At 37.7% G+C, this 26,514-nt stretch overlaps 2 protein-coding genes across 4 annotated transcripts in view; one reads left to right on the forward strand and one right to left on the reverse strand.

The window, feature by feature from the left end:
* AKAP7 (A-kinase anchoring protein 7) overlaps positions 1-26,514 on the forward strand; it is an 87,229-nt gene that overhangs the window by 20,755 nt on the left and 39,960 nt on the right. For all 3 annotated transcript variants that reach the window (XR_014618312.1, XM_084284688.1, XM_084284687.1), the window contains exons 6-7: positions 6,444-6,556; positions 17,511-17,655. Coding sequence is in view for 2 of the 3 variants with exons in the window: in XM_084284688.1 (XP_084140814.1) it covers positions 6,444-6,556; positions 17,511-17,655 (258 nt within the window). In the remaining variant the exon portion in view is untranslated. The remainder of the gene's footprint in view (positions 1-6,443; positions 6,557-17,510; positions 17,656-26,514) is intronic.
* On the reverse strand, positions 11,040-13,475 carry MSH5 (mutS homolog 5; the record flags this gene model as incomplete). Its single annotated transcript, XM_084284686.1, has 1 exon — positions 11,040-13,475. One exon carries the CDS (start codon positions 13,473-13,475, stop codon positions 11,040-11,042), a length of 2,436 nt encoding a protein of 811 aa, XP_084140812.1.

Consider the following 26,514-nt stretch of genomic DNA (forward strand, 5'->3'; position numbering starts at 1 on the left):
CATATGATGTAAAATTGAAGAAATTTATTTATGTACGAGAGAGATTGAAATATCTTTAGTTTGTCATGGTTTCTTATCTTTGCACCTTAACCTCATGGTGACTTTTATTGTCACTGTAACTGTAAAATACATGAAACAAACTAGCCATGTGCATTGCTCTGAATCTGCACGTTAATTTCTCCTTTTTCATTTATTGTGAGGTGGTTTTGATTGTTAACATCCCTCTGATGTTGTCTGAACACAGACAATTATCTGGTAAAGGCTGCTGAGCACTGCTCGATAGTTTAATGAACTGGATGTGCTGTTCACTGTGTTCATTACCTTCATTCCTCTAAAATACCTTTTAGTGATCTCCACGCTGGTTCTTTAATGCTGAAAATGTTGAGTCCCACGGTCCTTTGAAAACAAAGACAGCAAATGCTTTTTGGGTTTTCATTCACATTATTTTATGTAGAGCACTACCAAACACAGAATAACAGTCACTGTGATAAACATCTTATTAAAATGAAGCAATACAATATGTTTTTGTGAGTTAAAAGAAGCGATGTTCACCTACTTTTGTGATGGTGACAAACATTTAGGAAGTATTGAGATGACTTAAAGCCCTTAGGAGAACTGAGTTTTATCAAGAAATCTGATGTAAGTTTCTATTTCAGTCTATCACTTTCAGCCTTCACACTATCACTGTCTTGTAAGGCCTACCTTATTTATTGGCATCTGTGCACAGTGTGGATTGCTTGGTCCAGGTGCTCCTTGGATCCTACCTTATGAATGAGCACGTTTTTAATCTATGCTTCTGTGTGACAATGGGGTGAAAGAGAACAACCCACACATATTGATGATATGTGGTTGAAAGAACCATGTAGCTTGCTGATACGTGATAGTGGTATGGTATGTATGGTGACAACTCACTATAGAAAAGCCTAAACAATATATAACCAAGTAACCATGAAGAAACACTGGGAATCATCTTGACTGTGGTTTGCCTTCTGGCACAGTGCAAAGCTGAATGAATATTTGAGGAGAAACTCTAGGGATGATGGGGAGTAAAAATAGCCCTTTTCATACAGAGAAACAAGGTCTTTCTTTTTCTTACACCTTGGAGACAAAAGCACATCAGGTAGTTACTGACCCTGGTTTAACCACCGTATTTTTCCACCAGAGATCAACTATTGCTGAGCTGCTCAAGAGTCAATAGCTCTTGTCTGACAATAGCTAGGGTCACTCGTCAGTCTAACGCAATCCTTCCTGACCCTGTTAAGGGTCTTAGCAGTAAGGCAGTTGAGAGCGTGGTGCTTGGTGCAGTGTTTGACTATATATTCCAAGGATAACGTGATTTCTGAAGTAATTTATTTTATCACTTGGTACTTACGTCTCATGATTTATTGATGAGGTTGTGATAAATCTTACCATCTGAAGTGGTTGGTTTAAATTTCTTCGTTGGCTTACATGTTGGGCCTTGTGAGGCTTTGTACTTTGTTATGCTCAGTACTATTACAAAAAGTAAGGATAACTAAAAAGCTTCTTTATAAAAAAAACAAATTTCTGCCAATTGGTAACCAACACTCTATACTCTTAAATGCAAACAAACAACCGAAGAACTTAACAATTTTAACATGACTTGACATGCTGAAGTTACGATTGGAAGTTAGCTATGCTTAGCTTCCTCTCTGTCTTCCGCTTTGAGCGTATAGTCAGAAATCTTTCAGTAAAGAGACAAAATGCTGTTTCTAAATTCTAAATCTTTTAATTGACGTATGAGCAAAAATTAATAGACTAGAAAAAAAGTGTGTACATAGTAGTTTTTCATATTTAATGAAATCTTGGAAGATAAAGCTACTTGCTACTTACTTATGGAACATTGCTCAATATGCAGCTCTTCTATGAATCATTCTGTATTGATCTAGCTGTTTAAATTTTGGGCCTTTCCAGTATATAGCTGTTCTGAGCAAGCTTCATTCTGTAATATATCACATTTCAAGTCTAATTATGGGAAAACAGTCGTCTAATGGATTCAGCCACATCCAATGTAAGAGATGCAGATGACATTCAGTAATTTTGACATTATAAAAATAACGTACAAAATGGTGTTGCAGAGTACTTCAAATTGCATGAAAGATGCTCTGAAAGCTGTCCAAAAATTTGTTCCAGGAAGTCATTGAGAATGCAAAAATAGCCTTAATTTTTCAAGGGTGTACTTTGAAGCTGCAAACATCGGTCAGCCTGAAACTAATAAGGGAAAACACAGATTCTGTTTTGTTTTCCAGTCCAGCTAGTAACGTTGAAATCTGGTGTAAGGATGGCTGATCCTTATCTGTTAAGACCAGTCTATCATTCTTATAACTGGCCTCTCTCATTTACTCCAGTTTGGGCAATCTCCATCACAGAGTTTAACCTTCATATAGTTGCTCAGTTTTCAAATTGACTTTCATGCTGTCCCATAAACCTTCTCTGGCCCACAATATCCATGCTTCCTTCCCCTGTTCTTTTAAAACCCTCCTTGTCACCACCTCTTTAAAGGACTGCATGGATATTAATAGCATTGCATTATCTTTTACCCTTCCTGTAGTCTCAGGATAACATTTCCCTTTGTTTCTTCCCTGAGCCCACCACCACCATCCCACCCATCCCTTCATATTTCTTTCTATTTTCATTATCTTTGAGGAGGGGAATACTGGTAGTTACTGGTTTATTTATCACAAAGTGAAGATACCCAGGCCGTGTGGTTGTGGTTCAGCAACATGAAGTGTAGGGGCCCTACTGTCCAGCTGTAACACATATTGTATACCATAGGATTACCATCGGATCGTTCTACCCTGTTGAAACTGCCGTGCTTAAAATCCCATGATCAGATGTGTGGGGGCAAACCACTGGTCTGACACTGAGCTCTTTCTTAAAGGAGTTAGGGGGAGACCCCTAGATGTGGATCTTCACCACTAGAAATCTTAATTGCAGAGGTGAGAGATAAAGCATGCTGGCCATAAGACATGCTGGCAGAAAGAATTGAGCTTTTTAGGAGGAAAAAAACCTACAATTCGTTAGATCAAGAGTATCAGAGGGTAGCATGAACTTTTTTTTTTTATAAGACTAATCCTTTGCTGGAACATCAAAGTCAATGAGTCCCCAAATGATGCTGTTAAGGGAATGAAAGAAAGGGACCAGAAAATGGGTTTGTTACACATCATTTCAGTTTTAAGTAAATGTAACACTTTATTCAGCATTTACTCAGCTACCAACATCAGAAAATAAGCAGACCATCTGAAGCATAGAAATACATGCACAGCATTACTAAATGACTTGATTTGAACTTCTGTATCTCAATTTGAAGAAGCAGCAAACATTTCTTTATAGTCTTCTCTTTTGATATGTTAATCTGTTGTTCAACAGCATTTGTGTGCGCAGCTCCACAATAGTTTAGTGGGGATTTAGTGCAAATTTAGAAATGTTTCTTGCAGGCACAAAATAAACAAGTAGGTAAGCTGTATTTACGTATAGACATGTACCTATAGCTACAGGTATACAGTAGATCTAGATATATAGATCTAGGTATCTGTGGATCCACAGATCTACAGATGCCTGTGTGTTGTAAGTTATGCCTGCATATACATATATATGTAGATATGGAGAGAGAGGGAGGGAGGGGAGGAAGGAAGGAAATGGGCACAAACTGAAACATGGGAGGCTTGGGCTGAACATCAGGAAACACTTCTTTACTGAGCACTGGCACAGGTTGCCCGGAGAGGCTGTGAAGTTTCCCTCCTGGGAGATCTTCAAAAGCTGCCTGGATGTGGTCCTGGGCACCTTGCTCAGGTGATTTGGACCAGATGGCCTCCAGATGTCCCTTCCCACCTCAACCATTCTGTGTTTCCTTATTATATGCATATGTATATATACGCACACATATGCTCTTTTATATAACCCTATATTGTAAATAGAGGAATAAAACCAGAGGAAAGCATAATGACATCCATTATAACACAACAGGTTTGTTTCATTTGTGTAAATGAAGTCTAGGTCAGTTTTGAGCCTCGTCTCTTGGGCTGCATCACACCTCCACCTTCTTCTGTGTTACATGCCGTGTATACATTTGTCCTGCAGAGAGAGAGATCTTGCAGCTGAATTTGAAACCATGCGCTTAAAAAATAAATGTTGGTGCTCTTCTTCATCTCTGTTTTCTCAATGTTTATCACAAAACTTGTAATAAAAAAACGTTTGTTTACTCCATTGACTCCTAGATTGTTGTATATTACTAGGTAGTATAGTAAAAACTGCAAGAAATAAATGTAGATGATAAATGAGTGGAAAATAAAAACAAGAGACTGAAAACAAGTCTAAGTGCACTGACTAGCTCGGAGGCAAGTGACTGTTTATAGCATATGTTGTTACTTGTGCTTTGAACAGTGTATTGTGGATTTGCCTGAATTTATGTAGCTATGGAAGAAGGTGGTTTCAGTGCTGACAATTCACATTGTCCTACAACCAAATTCTCTTCTGTTCAGCTGTTCAGTTTCACAGCAGAGAAAACTAGCTAGAAATACTAGCTTCAAGGAAGGACTGAAAGAGCTTCATGAGTTCTCTGTAACTTTTTGTCTCTTTTCAATTGAAGTGTATCAGCTTTACTGTTTTAAGACTTCTGTTGTTTGGCAGGAGAGAGAGGCAAAATGGTTTTGATGCATTATATATTCTGCTCTACTGGTAAAAGGCAAAATTTTATCTTCTAGTAGGTCACTTTCAGTGTTTGTGATGGTAGTGTGACCCTGTTACCATTGTCTAGATGCTTCATGGTTTTTAATCCTACTGACTTTTCAGCTTCTTCTGAGGTAGAAAAAAAAGGGTATACTTTTTTTTTTCTTCTTCTTCTTTTTAAGTTGCATCGGCATCTTTTAAGTGGAGAACGAAACTTGAAAGAGAATCTTCAAGTGGGCTTCTCTAGGAAGTGCTGTTTGGGTCTTTGATTTCCTTGGCATCTTTCAAAATCCCAGCCTCAGCTGCATAGACTGTGGAGCCTAGGTTTATAAATCATACGCAGCAGAGAACAAGAAGTGAATTTTGATCTCCGGGCCTAAGGAGAACACTCTGAGGTTCTTTTAGAACTTTTTTTTTTTTGTGAAGTAATGCACAAGCCTGTAAAATCTTTCTTACTTGTGATTTCCAACTACCTCACAAGTACCTCACTGAAGCAATGAAAAACAAGGTACAAGTAGGGACTCTGGAACGATGTGTTACACGAGCATGAGCTGGCAGACTTAGGCTAACCAGCTTTATATGCCTGAATTCCTCTTCCTTGGGCCATCCCTATTTTTTTCACCCATCTTTGCTGTTCACTTCCCAGTGTAATGCATTTCCTTCCAGCCGAGAGAATAATGCACTGGTTCTTCCTGTTACAGCTGAAATATCCAGCCAAAAAGTAATACACTTTAATGCAAACACATCATTATAGCAAGGGTTGATTAAATTCATGTGATAGGATTGATTTTTTTCCCTATTCTGAATTTAGCTCAAGGACAGTGTGAGTCAACTAGACTTAGAGCCAGAGAACAGTGTAAGTTGTATTTGCAAAGAAGGAAAAAAAAATGCAGTTTTTCTGTTTCTCAGTAACAGAGATAGTCTATTTACCATTATTATTTTTGCCACAGGTTTTGTTAAATTTTATCAAAAACATTTCAAAATTACAACAGATACTTTTCGTGTAAAGTATTTCAGTTAAAAAATGAAACATAGTTCAAAAATGACACTAAAACTTACTTCCAAGAAATGAAATATTGTATAGGGTAAATAAGCTGCAAAATAGTAAGCTATGTCTATGCAGTAGAGTTGCTTAGGCCTTTGCTGAAGATAGGTAAAAGTGTACTTTAAAAATAGGAAGTGAGCTTCAAAGGCAAGTGAAGCTTAAGAAAAGCATAAGAAAATCATCCAACTTCAGTATACTTGATGTGTCCTCAAACTCTGCCATGTAAATGGCAGCTCAGCACCAGATTTTATAGCTTCCAATTTCAGATTTCCTTTGGTCTAACTGGGAGATTACCCAAATACAGAGTAGAGCTTGCCACAGAACAGGGTTTTTGAAGAGGGAAATTTCCATTATATACTCAGTTTTCCTGAAGTTTGCAAAATTTTTTCAGTGAGAGTAACTCCAGAACCATTTTATTTTGAATTTCGTAATTTGATAGCAAAAGCAGACAGCATGAACAGCTTTTTAATTGCCATTATTTTAATAAAGCCAAATTTGTGACCCATATTAACTGCAAATGCAAGAATATTTTCATATGGAATAATATGCACCTTTGAAGCTAACTAGAAATCTCTTTGCCTGATAGTACTCATGGTTGTTTTTTTGTTTTTGCTTTTAATGTGGTGTGGCTGTGACTCATTCTACAGTTGCACATTTTAAGCATTCTATCATCTAGTGTCTGAGTTCCTCTATATTTTCCTTCTCTCTTCAGAGACTATGAAGAAGATATTTCAAGAAAAAGGCATCTTGGCAGGAGAAGGAAGAGCTTTTAAACCCCATCTGACTTTCATGAAGTTGTCAAAATCAACGCAGCTACGTAAGGAGGTGAGCTCACATTTCACATAGCTCAGCAGCAATCTAGAAAGTTTAATTCGGAGACAAACACTGGAGTTGCTTATGCTGTAGCATCATAGTTATTATGTCTTTGTAACCAGCTGAAGAGGTAAGACTTTAAAATACTGATACTTTAGAAAAAAAAACAAACATTAGTACATCTACTGTGTAAGCAGTAGTCCTGTACTGTACTGCACTGCAGGTTAGTAAACTTGACGTTCTCAATACAGTAAAGTCATGGTCTCTTCTGTAAAACTACGCAAAGCCAAAGGATGTAAGTACTTGCTCAAAATTACAGAATTAGTATTAGGGTATAGATTATATATTTATAAATGGTATCACACTGTTTGTATGCAGTTTGTTTGAATAGTGTTGTTTTGTTACTGTATGAGAGAAAGTAAGCAAACGAACAGTAGAATTTGTATTTAGATGATGCATAATATGCAGACTGTCACTTCTCTCGATTGAATATGCTTTGGTGAATTCCAGGGTAGTGATGAAACACAGCATTTATATTCTTTCTTGCAGATATAGTATTTCTTGAGCATTTATTAGCTTTTTTGACAAGAAAAAGACAAATACAAACAAGTTACAGTAACTTTAATGAGAAGTACATAGACTCAATACTAGTATATCTAGGGTTTTATTTCACACTGGTTTATCAGTAATATAGTATTGACCATAAGGTATATCTCCATAAAATTTCTTTGCTGACACTGCATAGAATGTTTTATGTGACCCTTTGATATTGACCAGGAAAATAATTTTCAAAATAAATATTTTTTTAAAAATAAGAACTAAAGCACGTAGTATAAATATTTTAAGTTGAGTTAGCAACCATTAAAGATAAATACTTTAAAATTTTCATTATAATAAAAGAACTCTAAAATTTAAAGATGTAAATTTTAATTAAAGATGTAAATTTTAATTGTGAAATCATTTGGAAGAATGGAATGAGTTCTGAGATACATCAAGAAACTTCAAGGACATAACACATATCTGCTCTGAAACAGAAATAAGGACTTGTCCACAGGTTGTAGGTGGTATGTTATAGCTCTCAAAATTGTAAGTTCAAATAAGCTTTTGCTTGTATTAACAATTGCTTTTACAAGTACAGCTCTTCTAGAATATTAATTTAACTGTTTTTTTAAAACCTCTCAGATAACTAGGGTGCTTTTTTTTTCTTTTTTAATAGCTGTTTTTTATTATTTTAATGTTGATCTACCTTTCATGAACTATTGCTCAGGATAGATATTTTCTGTGTTCTGATATTCATGGCTACTGACAGAACCAGGTCAGTGTCATTCCAAATCATCTTCTTTAGTCCTCCACAATACTGGATAATGCATATAGTACTCAAAAGATAAACTGTTTGGAAAGATATTATATATTAAAAATCTGTAAATTATTTTAACAGGAGTTTTTCTCTGTCAATCCACTGTCTGTCATAAACATCATAACCATTATTTCTAGTTGCATTGTGCCTATGCATTCAGTAAGACAGTTTCATGGATTTACTGAAACAAGCCTGAAGCACAAAAGGTATAACTATTTTGTAAAACATTTTAACGAAACATTTAGTTGCATTCTCAGATCATTCAACAGTATGAAAAACAAGAAATGGGGATGGAAAAACAAGAAATGGTAGATGAAGTTTGAATGAAAACACATGTAAAAGAGCAAATAGAATGAGTTAGTTGACTGCAGTTCACAGCTACAGCTTCATAACTGTTTTAATATTTTTAAAATGTGTGTTTTCTAATTTGAAACAATACCTTAAGACACCCTCCCAATAATGACATCTGAGTTCCACCAACGTTTCCTTTTGGAAAAAAATTAAAACTTTTTCAATGCTTAATATAGATAAACACATTTAGAGATGCATATGTTCTGAAAAAGATTTTAACTTTCTGTAGTTGATACTGGTATTTAGAAAGAAAAGAGTGTGAGAATTCAGAATTAATAAAAGAAAACAGCTTTCTACTTTGAAGGCACAGCATTAAGCTAAAAATAGAAAAATGATAAATGGAAAAAAAATCCTTGGAAATATAAATTAATAAAGGGTAAAAATTTCAGATAATGTGGGTGAGGAAAAGGGCTGAGTACTCTTAGCTTTTCAGGTTAAAGAGCCATCTTAACTGCTCAGAAGTGGGAGCAACTCACAACTCAATTTGACAGTTCCAAAATCTCAATTGCCACGGAAAACTTCCCCACTTGCCACTGAAAATTAAGAAGGCACAGTGTGCCTGTGGGTGTCCTTGTGGAAGGAGATAAAGGGAGATAATTTACTTGCATGTGCTTAGCTGTTTCCACACTTGACTGGATGATAAGAATCTTGGATTGGTTCATTATCTTCTGTACAAAGAACCTAATGAAACAGTGAAAGAAGCAATTGGAGTTTTCCACTTAAAGAAAACATTCCTATTCCTGCTTCCCCTATGAGCCTGCTATGTTGCTGGAGGTCAGTCACAACCCCTCTGTTTTTCACTCACCCAGACTGCTGTTTATTTCAGGGAGTGGTGTGAGGCACATTTGATACATGCTGTATGACATTCTGAGATCCTTTGATGCATAGTGCTGCCAGAACTGCAGATAGGGTGAAGTGGATTTTGTAAGTGGATGACTGACAGCTACACTGCTCAGGTGGCATCTACTTGGTCAATAAGCAGTGTATCCTTAGCCTAGGCAGAGGCTGACAAGGAGGTATTCAAAAAATATCTTGTATGAATATTTATCATATTTAATATATAGTACATATTTAGAGTGCTGCATGTATAATTAGTCAAATATATCAGTGAGAAAAATCCTTTTGTATTTAAAACACTTCTAAGAGTTGTGCATGGCCTGTACTCTGCTACCGTTCAACTTCAACAGTAATATTGCCAATATGTTAGATAGTATCTTGCAGACGGTATTATTACGATTGTGCCGAAAATAGCAGGAACTGCATGATTCAGTCATTTACTCATGTGTTTTTAATGTGAATTATGTTAAACCTTTGTCACTATCCTAGTTTCATTAGAGATAACAAAAGCTACTTATTTTGTAATACTAAAGCACATCATAAAGGAAGAAATTCTGCACTGAATCAAAACCAAAGCAGTGTTTCTGAATTCACATTTTTTGGTGGACACATTCGTCTTTTTGCTATCTTCAGTGAAACATACCAAGCAAATAAGATGCTTAATACTGATAGTATGAAGATAATTATTTTTTCCTCATGTATTTTTTCTCTCACTGTATGTGACATTAATATTTTTGGTTCTTGAAATCTGATACAAGTGAAGAGAGATGTAATATATCTGCTGATGTCTTTTATGGGCCATATTGTGAGCAGTTATAGCAAGTTTTGGCAGTTGGTTAGAAATCTAATGTCTCTTCTGTCTTACTCTTAGATAAGGAATCTCAGGCACTTATCCCATTGCAGGGAAGGTTATTACTTCTGTGGTACTTAGATATCATGTCTGCTGCTTCATTAATTTGTTCCTGAATATTTTTGGCATACTAATTCATCAAACGCTGTGTTCAGTAAAGATCATGTGCACTGACAGAAGTGAAGGGGAATGCTATGGCTCTGGTATTATTCCCTTAACCATAACTTTTACTCAATACTTTAAAATAGACTATAAAATGTCAGTTCCTGTTTTACGTCCTTAGTATAGTTTTCCATTTCCTAGACTTGTAATTTTGTTTTTATTTATACTCATACAGTATAGATAGTAGTCTTACAATAGTCCTACAAGTCCTATAGATAGTAATATAGGACCTGAAGAGAAGAGAGTTATTCGCAGTAAAACCAAAGTGCTTCCCCTGTAATCAGTCCCTGCTGATTCTGACTTCCAGTATTCTTTTTATAGCAACTCTTGGGATCTCTGGCATTTTAGACAGAAATGCTGTTTTAAGAAAAGCGTAAGAAAAAGCCACAGAGCTCATTAAATTCCTCTCTATATTTCCATTCATCAGCCTTTACTTCAGAGGTTTGTATTGTGCCAACTATTACTTGCTGATCTGGGAGTCTGAGGCACTTATTTGTAATCTTTTGATGCTGATCTTAAAATAGCTGAAACAATCCCTTTGACACAAACACAAAACAATAAACACTTTGCTTATACAGTCTCTTGAGACCAGCAGAAATACTTTGTGATTTTTCTACAGTATTTTTTTCAGTCTGGGGATCTAACAAAAGGGGCTCAAAAAGCACAAACTGTATAATCCAACAGGTGGAAGAGGTTCTTGAATTCTCTTTGTTCAGCCTTCTTGTTTTCATATCATACACCATATTGCAGAGATATCCAAGATATATACACATCTCCAATACTTTTTTTTTTTAAACAATAAGAAAGGACGTACACTACAGACATTTTTTTACAAGTGAAATGTATTGTAAGGTGTTAGTCATTGTCATCATTGCTTAAATTACTGAACTGTCCTGCTAAACATGGTGGATACCATGTAATTCATGCTTTTACATGTGTTACAGAACTGAGGCTGCAGAAGGCAGCACCTCTTTACGCATGAACTCTTCTAAGTCCAGATTGGGGTCATCAAGGTCTAGGCAAAGAAACTTGTCCACAACAGACTTGCATTTTTCCATCTGGTCTCCTTTTGAAGGATGATCGATACGTTTGATAGCTTTTCCATTGCGAATCAGTTCCGATACTTCCACTCCTCTTTCAATAATTTTGGCTGGCATTCCAGCTAATGCAGCGATGTTGGCAGCATGACTGACAGTGGACACGCCTTGTTTGATCTGATAGAAAAATACCAACTCGTCTCCATCTTGGTGGGTCTCCATGGTCAGGTACTCCAGCAGAGGTGAGGCAGGCAGGAGTTCTAGCTGCATCAAACTGTGAAAATTCGTGGAGACAAAGACCTGCGGACAGCGGGTTCCTTGATTGATCCAGTACCTCAGCACGGCAGCCAGAAGGGACAGCCCATCCAGTGTGTTGGTCCCTTTACCAAACTCATCAATAAGCACCAAGGATCTCTCTGTAGCATTGTTCACTGCCTTGGCAACCTGGTTAAGATCAATCATGAAAGTGGAGAGCCCTACAGAAACAGATTCCCTGCTGTGGATTCTTGTGTAAATCCCGTCAATTGCTCCAATCTCTGCCTCGGCTGCAGGGACATAACTGCCAATCAGAGCCATAAATATTATAAGACCTACTTGCTTTAAGTAGACGCTCTTTCCAGATGAGTTGGGCCCTGTGATGATCTTTATTCGCCTGGCAGCCTCACCGCTGTTCACAGGATTGGCCACAAAAGTCTTTGCGCATAGTTCCATGAGCGGGTGTCTCCCTTCCTTGATGTGGAAGCCGTGGCGGTGAGTAAAGCGCGGCCGGCAGTAGGAGTTCTCCCGAGCCATCACTGCCAAAGCCAGCAGCACGTCAAGGTGTGCAGTGTACTCGATCACGCTGCTAAGCACATCAGACTTCTCCAAGATCTTTGTCTGCAGCTGGTGCATAATTAGTGTTTCCTGGTCTCTTATCTCACAGTGCAAGTCACCCAGCAGGCTGTCTAGCTCCTTAGTCCTCGCACTTCTGTAGTGCAGTTTATCCTCTGACAAAAACATGAAGTCCAAGCCTTCAATTTCAAAGTCACTCTTCTCCACCATAGTTGGTAGCCGTGGAATGGAGAGAAGGAACCCAATCAGAGGAATGTAGATCACACAGCAGGAAGGAATATGGTCGTCCAAGGTTTCCAGTTCTTTCCGTGCCACTTCTGTAAGGAAGTCTGACAGTCCCATGAGCCTTCGTTTCTTTTCATCAATGGTGGGATCCACATTAGGTCTAACAGTGAAGCGGTTCTCTGAGATGCTGCCTTCAAAGTCCACCACTTTGCTGATGAGACTGGCGATGTAGTGCAGGTCATCAGTGAAGACACGTGAAATAGTCTGAAAGAGTTCGATGTTAGTGGGCAGAGAACGGCACGTGTCTCTTAGGCACACTGCACTGTACAGTGTCTTATAGAGAGCCTGCCAGTCACTAACTTTTGTATGGGAAAGAGTCATTCTTTTTAGAATAAGAGGCACGTTTTTTATATTCCTGAGACAATCTTGAAGGGTGAGGACTGTTTCATGGTTCTGAGCCAGCAGGAAGAAGTGGATAACATCCAGCCGTTTGTTCAGCTCTGTCAAGTTCCGAGTAGGTCGTGTAAGCCACAGCTTCAGTAGTTTTTCTCCCCATTTGCACCTGCAGCGGTTTAAAATTCCATATAAACTGAATCCTTCTTTTAATCCACTAGACAGCTTGTACACAGAAGGATGGATATCACTTTTAAATATCTGTAGGACACAGTAAGCGTCTTGGTCCATATTCACGGTATCTGACAGCACAAACTTTTTAAAGGCCAAAATAGGAACGACAACACTGCTTTCTTCTAGCTCAATTCCAACCCTTCTCCTGTCTAGGAACTTAAGGAGCCCCCCTAGAGCTCGTATAACAAGTGGGCTTTCAAAAGGGATGACCGAGGACAAGTAGAGAATTTTCTCTGTTGCAGTCATATGGGATGGGATGAATGGAAATTGCCTAGATAGGATTCGTTGTTTGCTGACTTCTAGACCAAAGTCTGTGTTAGGAAACAAGACAATTTCTGGTTTTTCCACATCTTTATCACTATCACTAGCTGTTAGGTCAGCCAGGAATTTGGCAATATTCTGGTCCTGTTTTGCACTTGTCACTATGCATTGAGGATGAACTTCCTCAATTACTTTTTGCAGTAGGTCAAGGTCTTCATTATCAGGTGTGTCAGGCATGAAGTAAACTGAGCAGTCTTCTGTATCATAGTAAGTAACTGCAAACTGCCCTGCGTACCACAGAACAGACATATGCGTCTCAGAACACTCCTGGTCCTCTTGTTCGGGCACAAGCAGTGACGGCAAGGGACAGCTTGTGGTTGATGTCGAACTCATTCTGTTGGTGAAGAAAATTTTTATTCACGACTCATCCTAGCAGTCCTGGGAACTAACTGTAATTGACAACAGCAAGTTAACACTCATTCTCCCAACCGTGGAGAAAGTAATGTGCTACCAGCAATTAAAGACAGATGTTAACAGTTCCAGTGAAAGGATGCAGCCAATATCTACAGATGCATCTTGATTCTAAGCAAGCTGTAACTTGTAACTAAGTTTATATTTTTTCTTAGTATCTTTTGGTACTATCACACCCTTCAAACTCCTCATAATGCTGTTTGAACCCTTCTGCTACTGACTTGCTGTTACAAGCCAATAGATGGAGAAACTCCAAACCACCTTCAGGTACAGAGCTTGAAAGCTCATAGTAAATCCCATCTACCTTCAGGTTGTGTAGATTGTAATTAATCTAATCTCATATCTAATATGTAATCCCAGCAGGTATCTAATAGCCTGCTGTATAACTCGTTTCCATAATAAACTATAGAAATAACTGTAGAAGGTAAAAACTTGCTGTCAGCCATGTGCTGATGGTTAAGGTACTGAAGCAATTCACATGTGAGATGCCAACAGATCTGGGATTGTTTAGCCTGGAGAGGGCTCTTACCACAGCGTATAAATACCTGATGGGGGGAGTGCAGAAGGCAGAGCCAGATCCTCCTCAGTGATACTCACTGACAGGCAGAGGCAGTAGACACAAAAAGTACAGGAAATGCCACTAAAACATGAAAAAACAAACAAACTTTCACTGTGAGGGTGATCAAACACTGGAACAGGTTGTCGGAGAGGTTGTGGGGTGTACAGCTTTGGAGATACTCAGACCCTGACTGGACACGGCCCAGCTGCTGCAAGCGATCCTGCTTTGAGCTTGGAGTGGACTGGGGGATTTCCACAGGTCCTGCCCAGCCTCAGCAACTCTCTGATTTGTATCCAGTCTTTCAGAGATGCAGCTTTACTATATGTGTGCCCAAATACCCATCAGTACAGTAAAGTACGCTCACCAGTTTGCCCCTATGAAGGCCAAAGTCACCGTCAGCTCCCTGGCTCCAGCCCTCTCCCTGCCCAGTACTCACCCTCCTCACTCACAAATGGGCAGCTCCTCTCAGCTGCTGCTACTTCATGAAGTCCAAAACTCTGATCTCACCCCCTTTTCTCCCCTTCCTTCCCCAGACTGGAGCTTGGCTCCTGATCCTGTCAGGAGGGAGACACGCTCTGGGCCGAGCCCTCTCCCCATGGCCTGCCTCTGCCAGTGACTGCCACAGAGGCAGCCTGGCCTTCCGCAGGCCCATTTGCACAGGCCCGTCCCTCCACAGGCATCCTCCTCCTCCTCATCCAGCACCCAAGTACAGCATCTCTCTGTAAGCAGCATCTACAGCTTTCCCAGATGGGAATAGCTCTTCACTTTCTTCCCCACTGCTGCAGACACTTTCAAATAAATGAACTCTCCCATGCACCTGTGTTGTTTAATCATTTCTTTCACCATCTGCATCTCATTGCAACCATTGCAAGCAGTGCTCCATAAATTGCTCCAAACTCAGTTTTCCTTTGGCTGCTTTTCCAAATGTCTTTCTGTAGTGCATCAGAAACATAACTAACTCACTTTGGACCATTCAATATTTGATTCACACATGACCGATCTGTTTTTGACAAGCAAGTTCCCTGCCTTGTGTGAATGCTATTATTCATTGTAGCATATATAGGTTATCTTAATCTTTTCTTCATTTTTTTTTGATGAGTATTCAAGGCTTCACATTTTGACAAGTGTTCTCCTGTCTGAAAGGGTCTTTTTTATTACTAATTGATGTCTAAATGCATTTCAGAGAGCTGTCAGCCAGAGAGCACCAACTGATGATTTAATTTCAAAATAACTTTAGTACGTAGAAACCAATCTAGCCACAGAATATCATATTTTAAATAAAAATGACTATGGAGTCTTCCAGTGTGATTATTTACCCTAAATGAAAAACATCCACCACTAGATGTCATCATTTCAGACATTAAGGAACTGGAAAGATGGTTTTTGACCTCTACTAAATTAGAGTTCAGGGGAAAGAGAACCAGCTGTGTAGGTCGTTACTCAAGCATAGTGCTTCTGAATTTTATCTAAGTAAAAGCTCAGTAGAAATACCACCACTGAGCACATATTGCATGTGACTAATTGTGAAGCATCACCAGAAATGATTAAATGTAATGCTGAGATCAACTGAGGTAGAGTAAGGGTATGTGCAAGGGGAAAGCGTATGTCTACTTTATGGCGCCTGGTTGAGGACCTTTCCAGTGCAGAAGGGGATAATAAAAGAAGGGGGAAGCCACAGACAGCAGCATATAGAGACACAAACCTCCCTGTCATACAACTGGGAGATATAGTGGGGGCAAAAACTGGTCAGTCACACTGATTGCTAGGGTTCTGAAGAGTGTAGGAATGCTTATTTCTGTAGCGTCATCTGGTCGAGGGCCTTGTCAAATGGGACAATAAGGAAAGATGTATACCGAATATATGGAGTCACAGAGCTGTCAGACAAACCCAACAGGGACAAAAACAAGAAACAAACGTTATCCGTCTCACTAATTAACGATCTATCAGGAAACTGCAGGCAAAACCATACCTTTGCAACTGTTGGGGACATAAACTTGAGGGTGCAGGGTGTTTGCAGTCCCGCTGACCAGTTTGCAGGTCAGCGGGACTGCAAACTGATGGGGCAATGAACAGTGGGGGGAGATCAAGGAGGAACAAAAGAGGAACAGACAGAGGGTGTTGTAAAGGTGGCCAGTTGTGTGTAAAATGGAGCTTGTCTGACTTTAGCCCTTTGGCTGACCACTGCAGACTGTTCTGTCTTCTTACAAAGCCTCTTAACCATCTCTCTTTCTTTTCTCTCCCAATACTGTGCACATGGTACAAGGACAAGGTACCAGATACTGGGGTCTGGTGTGGGTGGATTTGGAGTCAGACTGGCTCTTTGGGCATCTCGGGCCTGGAGTGTCAACGGCTGGAGCCAGTGGGATCTCTGTGCCAGGCGCTGGGGTGGGTGGGGGTCTGTGTGCTCTCAGCCCTGTCCCTGGGGGCTGTCTGTGGCAGTGCCTTGTCTGTGGCGATGTGTGTGATCAGACATATCCACGTCCTCAGTGCTTGTACCTGTGTCTCAGGGCCACGTGCCCAGCTTCTCTACTGTTCGCACCTGCAAAGAGGAGAGCAGCTGGCACATCCACCAGAGACCCCATGTCCCCACCAGAGACCCCGCGTCCCCGGGGCACTGGGCTGGCTCTAGCATCTGGGCTGGAGGGAGCCCTGGGTGGAGGTGCTGCAGGCTGCGGCCCTTGCTTACATCCCTTAGCACACTGTAGCAATTTTTAAAGAGGAACTGCCATTATGTTGAAGTACACTGAAGGAGAAAATATAGTTTCTACAGAGATCATAATTTTTATTGAAAACATGATGGAATGAGGAGCATTAAACTGCTAAAACACTATTATTACTGCTGATATTATGAATCATTAATATTTATCATTAGAATTGAGTCAGTCTTTTTGATAGGTAAAGTTCAGAAATATAAGTAAGTTTTTGGATTTGCTGACATAAAAAGCCTCGTGTTGGTTATACAGAAACATGTTTTCCTGTTTGGTGATTTTAAAAACACAGAAAACTTTCCTTGACAAACATTTGAGATTCCTCTGTGTAATTACATGCCCGGTGCTGACAGAGAATTATTTCCAGTTACGTGTTCCATGAAGACTCTTGCAAGCTACTTGAAGTTAAAGCAGTTATAGTGTTGTACACAGCTGTACACAGGATTGAAGAGGGATGAGTAGACAGGAGGCGTAATGACACTTCTATTTCCATGTTTAAGTTCTGCACCAGATAACTGCTTAACTGAGACAGAAGATTTGGCACAATGTTGTTTCAGTATTCTTTTTGCATTTTGAAGCAATTTCCCATTCTAATTATAACTCTGGTTAAAACAAAAACTATAGGAATTAAATGTGAAAATTCAGTCTCCTAGCAGAATGCCTGATTGAATTTTCTGTTGATATTGAAAGGTGAAAAAAATTGACGCAAGCCTATATGAAGATTTTAAAAACCAGTATTTTGGAGATGAAGTCCTTCATCGCTTAGATCTTTGCTCCATGTTGAAAAAAAAGCAACCCAATGGCTACTACTACTGTGAGTCCTCTGTTTTTCTTGGTAAGTACATCTTCATTTTCTTCCTGTATCAATCATGCCTGTAAATTATATGCCTGAAAAGTCATTTTTTCTGCGGTGGATGTTAGGCAATTCTCTCTGTTGATTATAAAGATAGCCTGTGTGACTAAGTAAGATTAGATGCAGTAGTTTTCGATTATTAAAGCTAAATGAAGTGTGTGGTTTGGCAAAGATGTGACCTTACTCAGACTGTATTCCTATATAGAGAAAATTTCAAGGTACAACAGATTTAATGATAACTGTTCAGAGTATCATCAACACTTCAAACATTGTACAAAATACCTTGCCTAGATCATTGCAATGCTAGAAGTTACATTTGTGTCCTTCTGCTTTATCTGAACAGAAGTTTCACATCCTGGTGATTGTTCTAGGCTTGTCTTCTTATTTTTGCCATTTGTATACAACTGGCACTTCAGTTGGTGTGCATGGAAAGTCTGTGCACCGAGATTATGGGATAATTGCTGTATAATTAATTAACCACCTCTCCAGGGTGGTTAGCTCTCACTAGATGATAGTGGAGCTTGGAGTTGGGGTTAGTTGTATTTACAACAAGAGTTGTAAGATTCTTCAATGAAGTAACTCAGGAATGTTGAGGATTTTTCTTAATGCAGCCAGCCCTTTAAACCTAGGAATGTATTGTGCGATGTGTTGGGAATATCTTGAAAGATAGTATTCACCTTGGGGATCTTTAAGAAACCAGATGACATGGGAAGACAGGCAAGTAGTAATACTGCAAAATAAGAGCTTTTTTACATTAATTTTATTTTTTACTTTACTAATTTGTCTGGTTCTTTATATGTGCCATGTTAGATGTTGAGTCTTAAAAGAGGTTTATAGCAAGGAATAGGTCATGGTCTCAGGAGGTCAGTTGGTATTTTTTCTTATTTGTACTGAGTACAGCTTGATTTTTATGTTTTGGGCATTTTTTTCCTGAATTTGTGTCAGAGGTTGAATGCAGTGGTGTTGGAAGACATGCGATACTGACATTCATGCCAAAAGTTCATGTGAACTCTTAACTTTGTCTTTTTTCCTTAAAAATCGAGATTCAGAACTCTGTTGTGCATGTTGTCAATGAGCAATAGTTCCATTTCAAAAAGAATATGGACGGTCTTAATAAATCTGAATAAATCAAAGTCTTAACTCATACTCAAGGGAAAAGAAAACATCTGTTCTTGTATGGATTCTCTGACAAAAAGAAAGAAATATAAAAAATCTTTTTACAGGGAGCCTCAACAATAAAATACTTAAAGACCATGATGCATTTCTTCTCATATACTTTGCAACATTTTCCAGATCTCTGCTAATAAACAGAAATATTCATAACAAAAATTCACCATAAATCATTTCAACAAGCAATCATTCAGTGGATCTAACCTTTCCTACTCCAAAGCATACTAACCTTATTAATGAAAATATTAATGACCAAGGAACGATCGTATCCTCAGAAAGAAAGAACAAAACACGCAACATTAGGGAAGTTTTCCAAGACCGTTGCCATCCCAACTAGTTGAATAGAAACATCTTCACTGGAGTCTTTTCTTGTGCAGACAATTTAATAGAAAGACACGTCTTCACCCTTGAAAACTAAGAAATCTTTAAACAGATGAAAACAACAATTTGTTATGAAGATAACATCCTTAAGGACTAAAAAATCTTAAAAAGATGAAAACATCTATTGGTTTTGAAGATGCATCCTTAAGGACAAAGAAATCTGAAAAAAAAGAGGAAAACTTTACAGAAGTGCTGTGTCCACCCCCAAATTCTGCAAAACCCTTAAAGGCATGATGAGCATAAAATAAAAGGAAAACTGCTGATCCAGATACCTTTTCTGGTAGAGCTAATTTTGATGGAAAGATCCAATTTTCTAAGGCTTATAACTGATGGGATCAATACATTATACTCCATTTTTGCTTAGCAAATACTGTTCTCTCATCATCATAAAAACTGTACCGGGTTCACGTGCCTCATCTACTGTTTTTCAGGCACTCTTCGTTCAGCACCTGAATTGTTTCATTCTTAATGCTGTGTCAAAACTAATACTGTAGTGGAGACAAAAAGTGTTAATGAGCAACTACTACCAACTCTGTATTTCTGTAGTTTGGACCAGCTTTGCATAAGCACTGCTATTAAAAGGTGACTCTAATTACCAGGACTCCATGTGGGGCTTTGGTGACAGCTTGCTTTGTGTCTTGTGGTGCCTTGCTCCTCCTTGTGGTCCCCCTTGTAGTCCTTGTTCCCACGGTATTACTGGTGGGATATTACTGTTTTTGAGAGGACTGTTTTGAGGATTTATTATTAAATACTTATACAAGAATTTCAGCATTTCAGGCACTTTGTAAATGCTGAATATGATTTCCTGTTAATGATTTTGTTTGCACTTAGGCCCCCTTTATTTAGAAGAGGTATACTGTTACAAAACAAATAGAAAGTAGTTGCCTGCAGTACAGAGGAAAAAAAATTGTAGGATGGCTATTTAAATTTGTGACAATATTGCAAAATCCAGATCAGTCAAAACCAAAAAGAGATTTATTTATACATCTCTCTCTCTGTATATAATATTTATTGCCGTGTGTTATGTATGTCCCATATTTATATCTCTCTGTGTATATATATATATATATACGACGTTTTCTGTACACATTTGTACATTCAGTTAGGTATTTGTGTGCATCCAAATGCTTAGAGAAATTACAAGATGATTTAACATCATATATATATATATTTTAATTTGGATGAAATTAAGGCTCAGCTATTCACAAATACACTTGTTTTAGAATCTGTATCTGATTAATGAATTTGGCAAATACTCATTACAAATAAAGATGTTTAGTAGTATATTTGGTAGATATTGACAATGTGTTTTTGAAACATTTGTTTAAATCTCTCTTCTTGAACTTTTCTTGTTACTGACATTTCAGAATGCTAAAATGAGATAGTCTTTCATCTGTCTTTTGAGTCCCATTAAATGGTTGGTAACAGCAGTCAATCAACTGGTATTCAAAGCAAGAATCAGATGCTTGTTTGGCTTTGACTGAGTGGTGTTGTGACAATGCCTAAACAATTTATGGGAATTGTCATCTTCACAGTCTGAGCAAAATTCTCTGAATTATTTTTACATTAGTACTACATCTGGTTTTCTCAAGCCAAGAATATTTGAATAGATGTTCTTCACTGACACCACATTAAGAAAGTGTAGCTTCATTATCCTCGCCTCCCTCAACCTTACATGAATGTGGATGCATCTTGCTAAAATATATGCATCTTGTTTTTCTGGTTTTGAATACATTAATATATACTTATCTAAAGCCAAAAGGAGAGGGAAAACATCTATATTGGAACAGAGTTTAAATGACTTCTAGTTTAATTTCAGAGAAGGAGAATTGTTTTTTTTTAAAAAACCCAATATATAAAATATTTTAAAATGTTCCATGAACAGGGGTTTTAGTAACTATAGACAATTAGGGCATTAAAATGGGGAGAGTTAACCCAGTTTTATTAATACATCAGAAACAATAGAATTTGAAATCTACTTTATACAGACAAGAGCTGTATCCAGCTCTGGTTCTTTCTACATGCACATGGCACTCAAGCACTTGTCTTTTTTTTTTTCCTTGAAGTGCAGAGAAAATGTAACATCAGTATTTACTTTTTGTTACCTGGAGTTTGGGCCACATTTCAGGGTTATGCATCTAATACAATGAGAAGATCTAAAAAGGGATCAGATGTAATGTTAGAAGAGAAACAGAAATCCATGCACAATGAAGATCTATGTACTACCATTGCTAAGTGCCACAACACGTATCAGCTTGGTAGCTAGACATTTTAAAAACATGTTTAAAAGTATAGGAAGCACAAAAGCTCGATATAGATAAAGACAGAGGTGAAACACCTGCTGAGCTGCAACAATACGCACAGCAGGTAAATAAGCTTTGACAGCATGTTACAGAGAAACATCCACTATCTTCAGCAGAGCCTACAGACATCTGCACCAAAAGATTTCTCTCCATCTGCATGTCAGCCCCACAGGGTATGTATTCAGGAGTTAAAATTTGACTTGACAGTGACAATGGGGAGAAGCTTCATTCTCAAAGCAGAAATCAGTTTGTTCTTTAAAGCAAATAAATCAGCAAGCTGACAAAAAGTCCTTTAGACCACCCACCTCATGGCAGCTGTTGTATGTCACCTTGAATCCCAAATAGCAGTGAATGCTAGAATATGTTGAGCTTCTCAATATATACGCTTTCACCTGAATGATGAATGAGTTCTTTATGTCACAGTAAAGATGTTCAGTAGACCCTCAAAGGGAACATTATATACATCTTCTTATGTTAAACATGCCTTTGACATTATGTACCCCTCTTAAATATTTTCTGGATCCATGTATTAAGATTTTTATACAAATCTGTTTTAAAGAAAATGTGTTTATAGTAATATAATGTAAAATCAAATTATATGCACATTAAGGAAAGTTGTCAGACGCTAAGCTGTATTCAGCCTGTAAACTGCGTTAAGTTTCTCCTGCATGGCTGGTATGGAGAAGGTTAAATATGAGACTTCCCATGTGCCAGGTTGGAGGTTGAAGTGCTATTATGGTTCCCCTTAATCCTTGCAATCTAGCAGTAGCAATCTAGAAATCAAAATACCAGACCACAAACATCTAATTTATCTGAATGAAAGCGTAAAAATATGGTAAAAGTTAATGTTTCTTGCTCCTCAAATAATAACTCATACAGATGGGTTTTAAGTAGCAGAACATCGGTGTGTCAGTCTACATTTCTATGGAGCCACGTACAAGTTATGTCTAACTTCATCATCCAGGAACCTTCTGAAAGTCTCTCTGAAATGGGAGACACCTGCAGACAGTCATTCATCCCATCCTAAAATATGCGTGTATGACAGGCAAGATCTAAGAAGTGTCTAAGATAGGCAAGATTAGAATCTCAGATATATTACGTGAACGGTTGTTAATATTTGTTAATTAGTTTGCTTGTTATTTTTTTATATAGAAATGCGTAGATTCTCAACGAAAGGATGCATTATATTTGCAAGCTTCATGTTTCTGAGGTAGGGCAATAACCATACGAATGGAATGTGTTACAAGCAAAAAATATTCTTGCAGATCTCTGCTGTTAGGCCATCTGAGTCATTTAAGTAACTTTTTAATAGCCTTGATTTAGGATTTAGTGTTGCAGTTTATGCTTCCACATTACATTTTATGGTTCTAGCCAGGCAGCTACTCAGCACTCCCGTCTCAAACAAGGAACAAGATGCTCCTGCTGGCAGCTTATAGAAGAGCTCTCTATTTTGTGGATAAACTTGCCAGGAATAGATTTTGGGAATACTGACCAAGAAGAAAGGAATTACAAAGGAGGAAACACATCTGTACTGGATACAGGAAATAGATATGATAACATCACTTTTTGAACTCAAAGTAATACTGAAAAGAAATAGTAGACTTAAAATGAAAGAATTGGTGGCCAATGGACAGCTGGGAGAGATTGTCAACATCCCTTGGTTTGCTGTTTTAAAAAAATGCAGTGTCATGCAAGAAGGATGGTGATACCTCACCTTCATCAAGGAAGAAATGAGTTCAAATACAGTGTGCAATATGAATTCTTCCCAATTTGTCTGACATCTTTTTAAAGCAGCACTGGGTCAAATGAAAAGAAAGACTGGCATTTGTCTGCTTTACATACTGTCCTACTTCCCTGTCTACAGATGGTTTGACCTGACTGTGACTGATTTTACTCGTATAGCAATTAAACATTTTCTCACATAGGAAGCAGCAGTAGTAACGAAGTAAATGCTGTTTTGATCATCCAGATTCTACATGCTCCAAAAATATGCTTCTCTCATGTTTCTTTTGCTATCCATGCCTGCATGGCATTGAATTACTTCTAAAATGAATCATTCTTTGAACTTATCTGATATCTGTTCTTATTTCTGCTTCTTCTGTAAATTCCAAATATGCCTGTTAAATTCACTTCTTAATTTTTCTTTTCGTGATAATGTGTTTAAAGGCTAGCTTCTAACTTCTCTACTCTATATGGCTGTGATTAACCACTCTTGCGTTTCTTGCATACCTATGACACTCATCCTAAATTTTAATTAAAAACGATAGTCATACTGCTTATGGATAAAATGTCTTGGGCAGCTTACCAGGGGCTATTTCTTAACATTTGTAATTAGCAATTCATTCACTGTTTGTGATGAGTTTTTCCACAGCCGCTGCAATTTTGTGCATATAGTATGCTAAATAACTCTTTGCCTTACATACAAAGCAACAGGTATTGTGGGTTAATCTGTAGTCTTTCCCCAAAGCACTAATTCTTAACAGCATAATGTGGTCTAATACTGACTCATAAAAGTGATCCTTTAAACGCGGCAGAGAAACACTCATATTTTAGTTTATAATGTAGAAGTCAGACTCTATTTAAGGTGGATAGAAAATGGTGATCCAGTGGTTTCATACACAAATCAAGTATCTTGTATTGACTTCTGAGGATAGAGTGGTCCCCTATTGCTTCCTTCTCTCTGGTCTTACATTAAAACTTGATAGATGTTCTCTTTAGCTCTAGTGGTACAGCTCATCTTGTATCAGTACACTGGACAGTTTCTTCTGTACTTGGTAATTTTGTTATTGAAACATTAACCATCGGTACAGTATTTTTCTTCATGATAGAGCATTTTTATTTTAGTTTTTTAATACCAGTTTAATAATACCATTGTAACTTAGAAGTTACAATGGAAAATTCTGTGTAGATACAAAGGAGAACAAGTTGATTGAAGTTAAAATAACCAATGTAAATATGACTTGAAAGTGGAAATTTTCATTTCATAGTAATATTCAGTTGTTTTGAGGGCAACTTCTAATATCCACGACTTTGAGCTTTAATGTTGGCAAATGTGTTAGAAGCTTTTCATTGGAAAGTGACAATGAATTTTCAAGAAAGAAGCATGCTTTGTATTCAATCATGCATCTCTTAATACTGATGGTAAGGAAAACTTTCTCATCACCTTCCGTGATTGCAATTTGTGATTCAGTGATTATGGGGTATGTATTATTTGCTTTGTACAAGGTAGTTTTTGCATTTTTCTTTTAAGAATACCATATTGTAATTAGAGGGCTATTTAAAGACTAAATGCTGATATTTATCTTTTTATTTTTCAGCAAAAAGATGTTTGAATAGTGATGTGTTTTCATGCCAGTGCTGTTATCAATAGTTGAAACTAAATGAAAATATTTTCCACAAATGACTTTCAAAAATAAGTGCAGACAGTGGGATAAAATTGGTGAAGTAAATCTGAAGGAAAACACAAAAGCGTATTTCAGATCAGTAAGAATGTGACTTGTGAGTGAAAATTCTGTCAGCTATATAAAACAAACATTGAATTTTTTGCCCATGCTGTAAAGTACAATTTAATATCATCCAGCATCTTTTTTTGGTGCATTAAGTATTTCTGCTTGAAAGACATTTTTCCTCAAGCAGACTTTGGCTTCCAAACAAGTAATTTATTCCTAATTTTAATATATTTAAAATACTTTGAAAATAAGTAACGCATTAATGTCAAGATATGTTCATTGCATATATTAAAAAAAAGACTGCCAAAGTGGTGAGGAGCATATTAATTATTTGGTATTCTTTCATTGAATAGATCAGTAGAACTTAATTATTTTTTATTATTAAAATTTTCCAAGCTAGAATGTTGCTCTTCTTGATACTTATTTTATGCACTCTATTTTATTGTCGTAACATCAAAAGGAAGCTATGTTTGATTTACCATAATTTAATTATGCTCTTCTGCAGTACTCGTGAGAAGTGTTTTTCAGTAGTTCAAAGGACATGGACAGAAAGGAAAAACATTATTCCATTGTTATAACGTCAGTATTTTTCAGTTGTTGATGGTTTATATAGATCTGAAGAGTTTACACAGTGTGCAGCATTATTACATGGAGAGATTCTGCTATGCTTGCTCTAAAATAAAACATGGTTACAGATCAGTCCAGATCAGTACTTCAGGATAATACAAGCCATGACATAAAAGTTTAGTTGTTAAATAAAAGTGCTTTGTTTTGCTTATTACTACAATTCACGTTTGTCTTTTCAGAACACTACTCAGCAATGAATAGACACAGATGATAGTTTCATTTCCAGCACTTTCTTATTTTAGACTGTATTAAAAATATTTTTGAAGCCCCTAAAATTAATAATAATAATAAAAAAAAAAAAAACAAACAACAAACAATCAAACAGTTTTTTTCCAGTGGAGATAATTTCAAGATAAAATGTGACTGGTTTTAAAGAAGTTAAAGGTTAATGTGGTGTATAGCATCATTTTTTAATTCCTAGAAAGCAGCAATGCACTGTTTCTTATGGAAGTAGTAGACTGTAACAGCACTTTCCATTGCAAAATCACAGCAATCACAAGCTGAAACATACCACTATAGTCTTAAGAGTAGTCTGCCAAATCATGTGAAGTTTTAATCTGTTCTCAAACCCATCAGAAAGAACAATCACAGACCCTGCAGAAGGCATAGTACATTTTTATCAAACATTTAAGATCTGAGTAATGACAGGAGTGAAATCTGAAACATCCCTCTTCATAGGAGGGTTACACAGATCTGTTGGGTATGAACGGCTGGAGGCTGTTAGTCATGCACCACATAGAATTTCTGGGAAGGAGCAACATAAACATTGCTTTGTTGTACACAGAATGGTTTGGGTTGGAAGGGACCTTACAGACCATCCTGTTCCACCCCCCTGCCATGGGCAGGGACACCTCCCACCAGACCAGGTTGCCCAAAGCCCCATCCAGCCTGGCCTTGAACACCTCCAGGGA

This window comes from Netta rufina (assembly GCF_964035555.1).
Source record: "Netta rufina genome assembly, chromosome: 3".
Lineage (NCBI taxonomy): Eukaryota > Metazoa > Chordata > Aves > Anseriformes > Anatidae > Netta > Netta rufina.